This window comes from Protopterus annectens, chromosome 12.part0 (genome assembly GCF_019279795.1).
Source record: "Protopterus annectens isolate FY-2018-M chromosome 12.part0, PAN1.0, whole genome shotgun sequence".
Lineage (NCBI taxonomy): Eukaryota > Metazoa > Chordata > Ceratodontiformes > Protopteridae > Protopterus > Protopterus annectens.
Window position 1 is genome coordinate 1,541,067,364 of NC_056746.1, and position 15,378 is coordinate 1,541,082,741.

The 15,378-nt window shown below is 40.1% G+C and overlaps 1 protein-coding gene across 3 annotated transcripts in view; it reads right to left on the reverse strand.

Annotated features, from left to right (window-relative positions):
- LOC122817286 (voltage-dependent T-type calcium channel subunit alpha-1G-like) overlaps window positions 1-15,378 on the reverse strand; it is a 1,023,270-nt gene that overhangs the window by 270,540 nt on the left and 737,352 nt on the right. For all 3 annotated transcript variants that reach the window (XM_044090511.1, XM_044090510.1, XM_044090512.1), the window contains exon 21: window positions 10,136-10,287. In XM_044090511.1, the coding sequence (XP_043946446.1) occupies window positions 10,136-10,287 (152 nt within the window). The remainder of the gene's footprint in view (window positions 1-10,135; window positions 10,288-15,378) is intronic.

Consider the following 15,378-nt stretch of genomic DNA (forward strand, 5'->3'; position numbering starts at 1 on the left):
AGGCTGAGACTGAACAGTAGTTTTATGTTTGGGTTTAGCTCTTCTTGGAGTTCATGTAGGACACAGCCCGGGACACCGTCTGGTCCCATTGATGCTGTGTTTTTTGCTTTGGAGAGGGCGGCTCTTACCTGAGCATCTGAGATGTCAGGGGGGCAGCACTCTGCTGGGATAGATATTTGCCCTTTTGGTGGGGAGGGGGGGGGGTTTGCCCTGAACCTGTCAGCTAGGATGTTGGCAATGTCTGTGGGTTCAGTGCATTTTTTTGTCATTTTGGACTAATTCTGAGCATATCTGGGAATTACCACCCAGGTTCCTAACATAACTAAAGAAAGCCTTGTGATTATCCTTAGTGTCCTGTGCAATTTTTCTCTCGAAGCTGGCCTTAGACAATTTTATGAGTGCCCGTAGTTTTTTGCTAATACTGATCAGTGATGCCTTCCCTTTTGGGATTTTGCTCTATCATTTAGTAGCTTCCTCCTTCTATTGTATAGTTTGTTTATGGCTGGGGTCCACCAGACAGGATGTCTGCCTTTGGAGGATTGGGTCTTGGTTTTATTTGGGATCGCATGATCCATGCATTCCTGAAGGTGTTCATAGAATGCGTTTATAAAGGATTCTGCGGTCTGGGCCGTATTTTCCACAGGCCCTGGGGCTTTGAAGGATTCCACCTCGGTTTTGAGGAGTGTGAAATTTGCTTTAGAGAAGTTTTTCACTGTGGTTTTCTGGGCAGGGGGTGGGGTAGGGATGTGAATATCCAGTGAGATTAGTTTATGGTCTGATCTTACCAGTGAGGGATACACTTCTGGTCTGGAGCATACAGTCCCCATGTTGGTGATGATCAGGTCCAGTATGTTTTCCCCTCTTGTGGGAGTGGTAACAAGTTGTTCCATAGCATTTGAGTTTATAAATTCTAGGAACCTTTGGGCTAGGGTGTTGGAGCTAGAGTAATGCTCCCAGTCTATGTTTGGGTAGTTGAAGTCACCCAATATAATGGTGTTTGGAGAGACCTTCATATTTTCCAGTGTTCTCAGAAAGGCTGAGTGGGGTTCCTGGGTTTGGGAGGGTGGTCTGTAGCAGGCTATAAACTGGAAGGCAGTTTTACTCACTGTTAGTTGCACATGGATAGTCTCTGATGCTTTGTGCTTTGCCACCAACCTGGAGGTGTGGGTATCTTTGATGAATATCGATACTCCCCCTCCTTTTGTGGTTCTGTCCAAGTTTTGGGGCCGAAAAGCATGATATGAGGTATAACCTGGTAGTGCTGGGGTGCTCTCGGGAGCCCTGAACCAGATTTCTGTTACTGCACAGATATCGATGTTCTCCATGCTAAGGAGAGTTTTGAGTGCATGCATCTTGAGGTTTAGACTTCTGGCGTTGAGTAGCATTACTCTTAGTTTGTTATCCCTTGTGATACCTATGGAGGTGGGTTTGTCTTTTGAGCCTTGCCTAAAAAAGGCACTATGGGGGTAGCAAGAGCCTTTGCCAATATCCGAAAGCCCAGGGGTGACAGGTGCAAGCTGTCCCTAGCGAAGCATTGTGGCTTGTCGAGCATATCATCCCAAGCTGACAGGCATTGGATCCCCTTTGAATGACACCAGTACTTAAGCCAATTGTTGAAATTGATCATCTTGTCTTCATATTGTGGCATCATTCTTGGTGAGGGTAAGATTCTACTCAAGGTCAGGGTCATACCGGCCTGGGCTACATGCTCAGAGAGCTCCTTTATGTCTCTTTTCATGTAGTCCAGGGAGGTACGTCTCAGATCATTCACACCAGCATGGACAATGACTGAGTCATATTTGTACTTGCCTTGGAGTGACCTGAGTGCTTGTGTTATGTGGTGGATCCTAGCGCCCGACAGGCTGCTCACCGTGACCCTCTCCTTGTTCAGCCTGGTGAGCGGGACGTCAGTGTGCCTGACGATAGAGTCACCTATTACAAGTGTATCAGGTGTGTTGTTTAGTCTTAAGGGCTGTGACTGTTCGGCACACTGGCTTTGTGAGATATGTGTTGCACGTGTTTTGTTTTGGAGTAGCGGTTGCTTGGGTGTCTGCTTTGGAGGTCTCTGCTGCTTAGGCAGATCTTTATTTAGAGCCTCCGAGTATGTTTTTGTGTGATTATGTGCTTGGTTTGCTGTCGTGGTAGGTCTATGTGAGACTGGAATTGTAGTGAGTGTGGTTTCCTTCTCCTCCTGACTGGTTATGCCAGTACTGAGCTGAGAGAGCTTAGCCTCCAGTTTGGCTATATGGTTGCATCTCTCTCATGTGTTGGAATTTGTTGGGAGGAGAAGAGGGTTGTCTGTGTACATGAGGCAGTTAAAACATTGCCTCAAGATTCCCAGATTCACCAGCTGGACTGGAGAGGAGATTGACAACTGACCTTTGGACATGCTAGAATAATATTGGGAATTCCTTAATAATTGAAAACAAGGGCCAGTGGGGAGTGAGGGTGTAGTGCTTTTAATTTTTAGTGCTGACTTATATAATTGCTTTAGCGAGCAAGTGCCAGGTAACTTACGTGCAATGTGTTACAGGTAACTTAAATGCAAAAATGACAAACAGTAACTTTCTTTCAAGTGAAACAAGGAAATAAGTACAGTAAGCAATGCTGATATCACTAGTGATCCACCGAAGCGCTGAGAAGCCGTGTATTAGGTGGAATTAGCGTTCCAGGGAAATAACAAGCAAACAAACAACAAGCATATAAACAAAGCTAGATTCAGCAGGCCTGGATCTAGTCTATGCTACAGCAAACAAGGTGTACCAATTTCAGTAAGATACAGTTCAAATATTCATGCACTATAAACCTTTAACCAGAAATTCCCAGCTCAGAAGGGCAGAGTCCAGCCTCTTCTCCCACAAGAGTGCAGACCACGAACCTTCTTAATGTAAAATAACTGGCCTGAAGCCCAAGTGCTTAAACCAGAACTAATACACTTTAAGAATAACAGACACTGGGCTCTCAATCAGCAGTTCCCAACTTAGAAGGATGAAAGCTACCTGTCCTGCCACCACAGTGCATGCCACAAACCTTCCTAATATAAAACAACTGGTCTGAAGCCCAAGTGCTTAATCCAAAAGGCTTAGAATGATAGCTACATTTTAATCAAGTTACTACCAAGCAGTAATAAATACAATTGAATACTTTAGATAATGCCTGGATTAGTGCTCAAGTTACACAAATCTATGTGCAGGTGGCTTGAGGAATTTTGGTATGTAGATTGTTAATAAACAATGAAAAGAGTAGAGGTCCTAAGATAGAGCCTTGGGGTACTCCAATGTTCACCAGGAGGGATGTGGAAAGATTATTATCCCAAAGTACTGCTTGCTGTCTGTTTTCCAGTTAGGACTTAAACCATTGTAATGCTTGTGGATCAAGTGATTGCGCTTTTAGTATGTCTATAAGTATGTTATGGTTCACCATATCAAAGGCTTTTGAAAGGTCAATAAATAGTGCAGAGGAAAAAGTGTTATTGTTACGACTTTTATTTATGGAGTCAGAAAAGGATAGCAGGGCAGTGGTTATGCTATGGAATGGCCTAAAGCCCTGTTGGCAGTTGGCAAGTAGATTATTTTGGAGAAGGTGGTTAAGTAGTTGTCTGTGAATGCATTTTTCCATTATCTTACCTATTGGAGAGAGTAAGGCAATAGGCCGAAAGTTGGAGAGCTCAGTAGATGACCCACCTTTATGAAGAGGGATGATGTGGGATACTTCCCATATGGCAGGGATTTTGCTTTCTAAAATAGTTCTATTTATAAGGATGGAGATGGGATAGGCTATGGCCTTTGCTGCAATTTGCAGGTATTCAGCTGGCAGACAGTAAGCAGAAGGGGTGCAAGGTTTTAGTTTTTGAAGGAGGTTGCAGATGAGGGATGTAGGTACAGGTTGCATTTGAAAGGTAGGAGAAGGAGTCTTAGTGGTATTTAATGGGGAAGTGGCAATAGGTGGTAGAGTATTGGTTTGGGTTTGAATGGCTTCAGTAAAGTAGTTATTAAAGGCATCAGGAATCTGGTTGGAGTTATTATGGTTGAATCCTGCAGGGGCAGGAGTTGTAGAGAGCCCTGTATGAAGAGGTTTGTTTATGTCTGACCAGTATTTTTGTGTTTTTTGTTGATGGGTTTGTTGGAAGTGAAGGTAATAGTCTTTTTTGTCTCTAAGAATATCTTTCTTGGTGGCATTTCTTAACTGTTTAAAATAAAGGTGATCTGATGGACATTTGGAGGCTCTCCATTTAGCCCAGATTTTATTTCTAAGTAGGATCTTTTCCCTAGTTTGTTTCATGAGCCAGGGGGCAATTTTGGTTATTATTCGGGAAGAGCGATAGGGGGCGTGGTAATCTAGGATTTGAAGACATTTAGTGTTAAAGTAGGTCACTGCTTCATCAAGTTGAAGATGAGACATTGGTGACCAGTCACATGCTTTATTTCATTTAGGAAGCTCTCTGGATTGAGCCCACAGGGCGAACGGAGTGGGGCAGACCCAAAGGAAGATAATAGCAGGGAGAAAAACTATCAGTATAGTAGAAGGTAAGACCAAGGGAATTTAAGTAAAAAGGCAGTGGTTGTGAGTGTAAGGAAAGGAAAAATTGAGAGGCAAAAGGGAGAATAAGGGCTTGTATAGGACTAGAGATGAAGAAGAAGAGAGCTAGATACTAGGGTTAAATGTCTATAGTAATTGGAAGGTAGTGCAGTAAGAGTGAAGTAAGAGTAAATAGTTTATAGTAAGTGGAAAGTAGAGAAGTAAGTGAAATTAGAAGTGGGTGAAGACAGCCATCTACTGGTCTAAACCTGTAATTATACAGAGTGGAGACCACAGTAGATGGTTGGAAGAAGAAAAAAAGAAAAAGTAATTTAGAAGCGAAAGGCTTGAGGGAGTTAGAAATACTGAAAAGGTTGGGATGACTTAGGGAAAGAGGAAATGGAGTACAAGAAAAGCAAGCAGGGGGGGGGGGGGATATGGCTGCTGGCTGATATGGCAGTTTAAATTGGACACCTAGCAAGTATCACAACACTAACATATACATGTAGGAGAAGATATAATATTGTTTGACATACAATCTTAGTTTAACTTGGCTTTCAATCTAGGGGGGTACTTTGGTTACCCAGATGAGGAGATACACAAGCAGGGTTAAGTAGGTGAGTATAGTTGGTTGGTAAAGTTCATATGCTCGAGACCATATGATTGAGTTTTTGAAAACTCTAAGATTTTGAAGGAGATCGTGGTACAGTGCGGATCAGGAAATTTACCCTTTCCCTCACTGTAGTGTGATCTTGAAGTTGGTATAGATAATGGGGAGTGCAGGGGGGGGCTTGCCCTCCTGCAAAAACATAAAATAAAAGGTAGATTTTTGTGTATTGTTTTTTTTTTTTTTTTTTTTTTTTGATATTTGAGTTTCTGAAAACTCGATCATCTCACATAGACCCTTATATATATATATATATATATATATATATATATATATATATATATATATATGGGTCTACTTCATATGTTCGACAGACCATTTGATCTAAATTAATTTGGTCGACAGCTCATTTGGTCGACAACCAGTATTCAAGGCACTTAACAGAGATTTGCCCCCCTCCCCAATGTTGTGCGACCCTGGAGTTGATACATATATATATATATATATATATATATATATATATATATATATATATATATATATAGTTAGGGGGGTGTGGGGGCATAGCCCCCCACATTGGGGGGTGTGGGGGGAGAAGCACCCCACTTATTTCTGTTTAAAAGCATGAAAATACAAGAAAAACTACACATTTTAAACAAAATTAGGTGGGGGGCAGCCCCCCACACCCCCAACTATATATATCAACTCCAGGGTCGCACAGCATTGGGGAGGGGGCAAATCCCTGATAAGTGCCTTGAATACTGGTTGTCGACCAAATGAGCTGTCAACCAAATGAATGTCGATCAAATGGTCTGTCGATCTTATGAAGTAGACCCATATATAATATATATATATATATATATATATATATATATATATATATACATGTGTGTGTGTGTGTGTGTGTGTGTGTAAAAATATGTAAAAGTTTGTATATAATCAACCATGTGTGATCACCACCCATAAGGACTAGGTGTGATGTCTGTCAAGTTGCAGGCAGAAGATGAACAGGCTGGAGAACACCATGCAAATGGAAATTTTCTTCTAAGATGTGTAACATCACCCCATTGCTACAAAAAGTGAAAAATTTGTCCTGGGGTGGAAAATATACATCTACCTACAGCCGCAGTATTGGAGCCATACTTTTCTTGCAAGGATGGTCCATCTTCTAGTCTAGAAATGATTCTCAGGATAGACCACAGGTGGGTGCTGAGATATTAACAAGCTCTAAGCTACACTGCATACACATAGGGTGTGTTCTAGTAGATAAGGAGCAGTCAATAATGTTCCTACAAGTTGTAGAAAGGAGGCCTGTCCCTGTTGTCTCTGCATATATGTCTAACAGCTACTGGAGTATCTGTTCTTTCTAGAGACAGCGGGTTTGATAGTATTACCAACTGGTTCTATAGTCCTACTGAAAGACTTCCATGCTCATGTTAAGTGCTAGAGATATCCAGGGAGGTATGGGTGTGAGACATAGCCTGTCTGATTTAACATGACTGGTCTGCTGTTTTTGTACTTTTATGTTAGCCATAAATTATTCCCCGTTTTCCCATTTTCCACATCATTTTATTGTGGCATCAACTGCTGCCATCACTCTTGATTCAGTGACACTTCCCTACCATCTTTGACCATCATGCCTGACTATTGCAGGTCTTCCCTAACACAATCTATTCATCTCTTTGCTGGATGCCTTCACTTCCTCTTGTCTTCTTGCTGTCTGAACCAAATGTTCTTCAACAGATTGTCTTCCACTTTCCTGCAAATGCACCTGAACCACTGTAACGTGCTCTCTTTTACCTTCTCTGCAACTACAGCTACTTGGACGTCTGGCACGATGCCCTTATTTCTTTATCTGTCCTACAGTGTGTATCCGACCACCTATCTCAGGCACTTCCTGTCCTACAGTGTGCATCCGACCACCTATCTCAGGCGCTTCCTGTCCTACAGTGTGCATCCGACCACCTATCTCAGGCACTTCCTTCCCATCACCGCTAGCTTCTTACACTGCTCTGCCTTTACTGCTCAGGTTTCTGTACCATGTAGTAGTTCTGGTCACAGCACTGTTTTTTACAACTTAATCTTTAGTTTCTTTAGCATTTTTCTGTCATAAACTACCCATAACCCTGTCCCATTTGGTTGTAGCCCCTCTAATTTCAACTTTTGACCTCCTCATTCTGACTTCCCTTCTCCTGAACCAACCCTCTCAGATACTTGAAACTGAAAACTTGTTCTACTATTTTCCCTTCTATCTCATCCTCCAGCTTCTTGTGATTTCCCTCCATTTGCTACCATTACAACTATCGTATCTGTACTCAATTTCATCCAGTGTGCCTTCACTTTTTGCATTCCATTCCCCTATCCTTTGCTGAAGTTCTTGCTCAGTCTGCTTGTAATGCCACACCATCTGCATACATCAACTTAGTTGATCGGTCTCCTCCGACCTGTTTGCCAATGTAGTCCATCACCAGTATGATGTGACAGGTGTGTGTGACTGGCAAGTTTTGGGGAATATATCCTCTTCCCTAGGGATTTTGCGATCTTGGCGTTAGTATACATGACATTGTTGTACTCTTCCATGCTCTGAGGTTGTTTCCCAGAGCATAATCTGTTGTACGTTGACTTCTATTTATTTTTGTGTTGATGTAAGTGACAGTGATGTGTGGGTATTTTGATTATGGTAAGTAGACCCTATATGAAATATGTGTGGTAAGGTGTTAGATGTATGTAACTGTATAGCATCCAACACTCTTGGAGTATAGGAGCACACAAAAGTTTCATGATAAATAGTAAAATCATAAGCCAAAGTAGTTCTTACTTTTACAGTGCTGGGTATTATACAGATCTAACACTTCCTTCCCACATATGCATTTATTCACGTTTATTATTTTTGTTTTTCATAATTATGTGTACTTTCTAATTATATACTTTAGGGTAGGAGCAGTAGAACTTGTAACTGTATTTCTTTGAGAGGAATGAAGAACTCGCCATGGTCAGCATTTCTTACTATTTTTGGAAGGCTATTTTTGATTATTTTTAATTGAGAAGAAGCATGATATAAAATGTATCATTTACATTTGTATTGTGCTGTTTATTCTAATTTATTTAGCACAGTGTGATTTTTGTATTAGGCGACCTTTTTTCTCTCATTCTACAATTTTCCTTGCGATCAGGGAACAGAGGTCCAAGTTGGAAGTTTAGGCCTAGTCTAACTGCAGGTTGGGGGGGGGGTCAGTTCTGATCTTACTGCAGGTGGATTATGGAAGTTCAGGTCCAGTTTGACTGCAGGAGGTCATGAGTAGCCCTGCCTCCATACCCTGTAATCACACAAACTCAGAGAGAAAAGACAGTACATGAAAAACACAAAATTCACCTTTTCCCTCTTTCCTAAGTCCTGTGACTTGACAACAATGCAGAGAAACTGTGACATAGCCAGCGCTGATATACTAATACACTGACAACATCCAAACGAGACATTACATATGAGGTATTTCAAATGTGACAACTGACTGCATAATCAGTGGCAATTCTCCCTCATCACATATATTCAACATTAACATGAGAAAAATAATTGCACTGAAAATAATCTTTCAACCTTTCAAAGTTGCCATAATAAAACCTGCTTTTCACTCCACAAAATACAGGGATGGAACCCTGACCCTGACTTGGGGTCAAGTAAAGGTCCATGCACTGGAGAAACATGTTGAGAGAGTAATGGAGTGAAGAAGCAATGATTGCTTACTTCTTCCAGAAACTGACTTCCTTAGACGAAGGTTGACAGGCATGTTGTAGGGTGTATTTCCTGTGAAAGTAACCCTAGTGGACAGTAAGGAATTAGCGTCCACTGAGCCACCACCCCTGAAGAGTATGTTTAGGGATGTAAAAACTAAACCGCCCCTGATAGCAGTATGAATGATGACCACCTCAGCCTCACTGTGGAGTTCCGTGTTCACCTCTTGCTAAAACAGACATTTCTGTTTAAAAACCAAGCACATGAGTAAATTTGCCTTTGGGAATCTATATCATCCAGCTCATAAATCTAGGTAAATGTCACCTAATGAAAATTTTATTTGGCAACAGTGAGTTGTATAGGTAATGGAAATAAACAGTTTTATTTGTCAGACCAGTTTTGAGCTGAAATAAATGATGAGTTAGAACACTAGTACCAAAACTGCAAATAGCACAGCACGTCAAAATTCGGAAAACATGAAAATAATATACAACAACCTAAAAAGCAGTTCAAAGATAAATGTCCTCCTATCACATTTTGTCTCAGCTAGTATTCAACACTATATTGACAGGCAGAGTTCTCAGGAAGGATATATGAAATATGGAAAGGCTACATTAAACAACTGGGTTATCCTTACAAAATCCATATTCCCTATTTTTACAGCTGCTGAAATGTTGGATTTTAAGAGTATAGCCAGATTCCACACACACTTATAGCTATTGGGCTAGGGTTAGAGTACATGCTGCTGATACATGCTAGCTTCCACACAGCTGCAATGACTTTGAAAATATCAAGTTTTCCTTTCCTTTTGAACTGTTAACATGGGTTATGTAGGACTTCTGAAGTAGGGACAATCCACTGGAAATTGCAGACTTGTTTCTGGTGTTATTTTTGATGATGAAATGAGAAACACACAGCCAACACAGCCAATTCATGGCACTGTTAGTAGAAGATTTGTGTTCTCTGTTTATGCAACAAAGCGCTATAAGAATGGACACATGCATTTTGAAAATTATACTATCTGTTATGTCTTACAAGTGAATCTGTCCCTCTCTGGTCTGAGTGGTCTGAAAAGTATTTGGTATCATGACATATGAACCTGCAATTCCCAGACCTGGCAGAACATACACCACTGTATTGTACATTACAGCTTAAAACATCATGCACAGCTGACAAACTGTGAGCATGCATTTGCCATAAGCGATTCACTTTTGTGAAGCATTCATCAATTACCTGAATGTTTCCCAGCATTCCCACTGCATACAATGACAAACACATACCTTTGATTGTTGATAATGCTCCATCGCCATGGTGATAACATTGAGGCCAATGACAACAGTGATGAACAAATCCAGATAATGGCTGGTGCAGATCTTATGGATGACAAGACGAGCAGGTGAATAGTCTGAGTAATATGGTTTACACTGTGCTTCTGAATTGGAGAAGGGGAATCCAGAGAAAGGAAATTAATGTTTTGATGAATTAATACCATGCCAGTATCTCTGTATGATCACACTCTATACCATTACAGACAAGGTTTAAACCTCTTTAAATCAAAAAGCAAACATGTTTTATGTTCTATAATTCTGTAGAATGATTGCTACCAGTTAATTGCTCTTGGCCATTTTTTGAACACCAAAAGAAATAGAGGGATATCTTGGTTATAACCGTTGTGTCTGTTTCTTGTATCACATCAGCAGTTGGTGAAATGATTTTGAACCTGACAGCTGCTCCTTTAACCAAGGAACCAACAGCTCTTCAAAGCACAGTATAATACTTCAGGGCTGTATATGAGATTGCGTGCAGGCACAATTAAATGACCTTCGTTTTAAATTCTGTTTCACAAAAGTCAATATATGCAACTGTATGTAACTTCAAAGGAAAAAAGTTCAATTAATGACTAATTATTAAATTGTGTGAGGAATAGGAAACATGCTTGCTTTTTGATTAATGACATTCTGAAAGTACATAGTATCTGCTTATTTTTCTGCCATATACTACAGATTCTACCAAGTCATTAGCTATCAAGGAATACAGGCAGGTTTTTTGGGGGGGGGTCCTAGGGGCCTAAGGACCTGTGATCAAGAGGCTGTTTTGTAAATGAAACAGAAATATGCTGAAGTTCAAAACAACTTAGGACACAGATCAAAGTTTGCCATCATGGTAGTTCTACTTTAATTCAGAAGCTTATAATTAAAAACAATTTAGGATTCCACAATATTTTAGAACAATCTTTGGAAAGCAAAAAGCACAGATTATGCATATGTTGCACTGAGCTATGCACTGTTTTGAACTGCAGTCTGACATCCACGACCTTCCACAAAGTTAGTGCAGAAGACCTCAATGGTTTTGCATTGGTGAGACTGACTTCATGGCATTGGCAGCACTGGTCACATGATTCAGCTGAGGAACATATGGCCAGCTCCTGGTACAATTTCTTGACTGTCTCCTCTATGTAATGTACCTACATCCATTATGAATGAGTATTTCATGAAAGCAAAGCTAGGCTTTAAGATGTAAGCATGGGGTGTAAAATTATGCAACAAGGGGGGTTTATAACTTCTTGGCAGTGTCAGCTACTACAGGGGGTTTTGACACTATAGTATTAAGCATCAGGTCGTGTTTCCTAGTACCCATGTGTCTGACTGTCTACCTTCCATTCTATTTTACTTTTGCTTACACTTTAAGGACTGGAAAGTGCTTTTTTTTTGGTAATCCTATTACTTAAGGTATTAAATGATAGTGATACAAAACACTATAACCTTATTTGTCAAAACATGTCACACAACCTTAGTAAATTCTATATTAATCCTTAGTAGGGAAATGTGGCTTAAAATAAGAAGCAAAAGAAATTTTAAATACACGTCCACTGATTGCTTTATTTCAAATATATAAATGGTTTGTTCACATGGTTTAGAGAATGAGATATACACACTAAAGTACAATAAAATGACACGTCAACAATGTAAAGTCATTCTGAACTGGAGCAGGTAATACCAGCATACTTTTATATCTGTGTGCACAAAGTTGTAAACAATATCAGTTACTTGACAGCCCCTTTATCACCACCTGTACTTTGCAGCTCAGGATGCTCTAAGATAAAATTATAGCATGTTCTTATTCTCTGGGCACCAGTCTTGTTAGACTTACTATCCGTATGAAGAAGCAGAGTGTCATATGGTCATGTCCGCTAAGAAGTAAATCTCCTTATTTACACACTTTACTATAAACAAAGGAGGTTCTCCTGTTCGATTCTCGGCGTGGCTTGGGAGTGCCTTCTGTGTGGAGTCTGTATGTCCTCCCCACGGCTGGGTAGCGTTCGAAAGACATGCGTGCGTAAATGGGTGTGCCTTTGTTGAAGGTTGAGCTGGCACCTCAGCGTTTCGTAAAAATCTACTGCCAATCATTAGTGGACCGGAGTTCTGCTGTGGCGACCCCTTACCGGGAAAAAGCCAAAAGACAAACAACAACTATAAACACTTTTCTGGGGGGTCTTAGACATTTAAGTATGTAAATGATATAATTTAGGCTTCCAAGTATATATTCACGATGGTTCTATTTTAAGTAGCAATGAGGACTTGCTCCATAGCTGACAGGATACACTCATACTACAAGACAAAGCATCAGAAATGAATGCCTGCCAACTTGATGACTTTTCCAAAATGTACTCAGTGAAAATCACACAAACTTAATAAGAAGCACAGGAGTAGTTTAAGAAAAAGAGAACTGTAAACTATATAATAAGATCCAAGTTATTGCATTATGTATTTCAGTTTTACAAACTGTCAGCTACTTAGTAATGTAAGGAGGCAGATATGCTACAGTGGCTGGATCTGCAGGAAAAACTAAATTTTAATCTATAATTTGAAAATCACATATCTGAGGGAAAAGAAAAAAATCAGTTTCCTTTATTTTATTTATATTGCAACATGCATTTTGGGCATTAAACTGCTTATATACAGCCACTGTATTGTCATATTATTTTTATTTTTATTGTTTGAAATGGGTCTATTAATACAAACATATGGAGTTCTATGAAAATCCATTCTAAACTTTCTAGTTCCTACTTTTTCAAATGAGCTAAATCAATTTTAATTGAAACCCTGTTTTAATAACACTTCTGAGTAAAAGAAATGAAACTGATAAGCAGTCTAATTTTATAAGAACATTTAAAACATTAGAATATATGATAAATATTCTGATAACTAATAAATATTGTTATTAGAATGTTTCTTTCTTCAAACAAAAAAAACGCATACATAGACAATAAAACCCGACTGGTTCATAACACAAGACCATGAGGTTAATGGGTTATCTTTTTAAATGTTTGAGCAGAGGTATAGCTAGAGTAAGGGGAAGAGGGCAGCTGCCCCAAGTGCAAAGTGTTAGGGGGGGGTGTGATAGGTAGACCTCAGTCAGTCTTCTGTGCAAACCAACATTTTATTGCATTTAAGGTCAAAACTAAACTCTTAGTACTCCTTGGGTGGCACTGCCATAATGGGGGGGGGGGGGTGGCATAATGATTGAGATTTTCACCTCACAAGCAAAAGATACAGGGTTCAGTTCTGACCACTAGTTATTGACTAGGTTTAAAATGGCCTATTATTCACCTATGAACCTATGAATAAACTATTTGCTACAGTTTAAAAGGAGAGGAAAAAACGTTTTTTATTTTCTTTTTACTACTCAAGTCTATGGAGAAGAGCTGGAGGGCTGCCAGATGTGTGGGTGAGAGGGCAGCACCAGGTGAAAAAAATAGCTAGCTACACCTCTGTGTATGAGTACGAAGACTCTAGATTTGTTAACTATAATAAACATCTCCTTACAGTCATTACTGAATATAGTTCTTACTTTTACAACATTCAAAGGAAATTTTTTTATCCCTAAAAAGTGTTGACAGAAAATACATAAGAAAGATTCCTGCTTGTTAAGGGCATGTCTTACCAAGAATGATTACAACAATCTGGGCCTATACAGGCCTGGCCATAACAATGCCCTGGATATTTCTTACCACACTGTTTACTTCCCTGGACCCCTGTCTAGCAGGGTGACTGATGTGATCCCTGGGGTGAACTTCCTATCTCCTATCCAGTCATCAAGGTTCCTTTTGAAGAGGGCCAAAGAGGAGCTCTGCTTGACATGTATTGGAAGTCTATTCCAGAGTCTGGGGAGTCTCTGGGTCAGGACCCTATCCCTCCAGCATGTTTTGTTCATTGTGATGACAAAGTTTAGATCCCAGGAGCATGTGTCTTTGAGGGATTGGGATTTCTTTAAGTGTAGCATGTCCAACAGCTCTGGGTTTGACATGGCCTTGTATGTTAAGCAGAGATCACCTCTGAGTAGATGATATGTGACAGAGTATAGGTAGAGTTTTTTAGATGGTCAGCATAAGGCACCAGCTTTAGGCCTGTGATTCTTTTAGTGAGGTATTTCTGTGGCCTTTCCAGTTGTTGCAGATGTCTTGAGAGGTACATACCAAATGGGGCATTGTAATCTATAATGGGTCTAATGAGGGATGAGTACAGTGGGAGAATGACCTCCTTTTTTCTGCATGAAAAGCCCTTAGTGATGAGGTATGCCACATAGAAGGATGTCATGACTGTTGTGGTGATGTGGTTATCGAAGGTGAGACCACTGTCCACCTGTGTCCCTAAGTCTCTTATCACACTTTCGGTTATTAGTGTCCTGCCACCTATGTGATAATTCATGTGTACATGTTTTTTCCAAAGGGGATAACTATACATTTCTTGGCATTGAGCTTGAGCAGCTGTTTCTGTAAGGCCCCTTTTAGAATATCCACATCATTTGGGGATTCAGTAATGGCTCCCAGTTTGCAGTCATCTAACTGGTATGTTTTATTTAGAAAATGACCACCTGTGCTTGTTCTATAAAATTTAAATAGTTTTTAAATTACTTTTTCAATGATTACAGAGACGTGGATTTAAAAAAAGTAAATAATATGCACACTAACGGTTTTGTACAGTATTTACGGTAATCGGGTAGAGATAGCCAAATAAAGTGACAAAGGAATGTCTGTGATGGGGGGTTGCTCCATTCACATGCTTAAGGCTCCAACTGACCATGACCTGGCACTCCATATAGCACATTAAGTGAAGAAGAGCATGGGCTTTTAATGGCTCTTGAGCATGTGGACAGCTCCAGGATTGTGCATAATGCTAGCATGACAGCATACCAGGACTTAATACAGATAAGAGAAAGTTCATCTGTTCAACCTTGTCCATGACCTTGCATTGGAATAATCTCACTTTGCCTATTATATAACCATTTATGAGGAATTACTTGATCTTTGGGAAGGACCATCTGTTTTTACAATGCCTGCATTGCTGTGTTGGAGTCTTTGTTCTCATATGGTCAATTTGGCCTGAATACAGGAAAACATGAAACTATGAAACACAGTGCTGTTGGAGCATTTATGTTTTCCCTGTATGCTTGATGCCCTAAAGAAAATAACACATGTGATGATTTTTTAAGAGCAGGTCTGTTGTGGGATAGCATTCTTAAT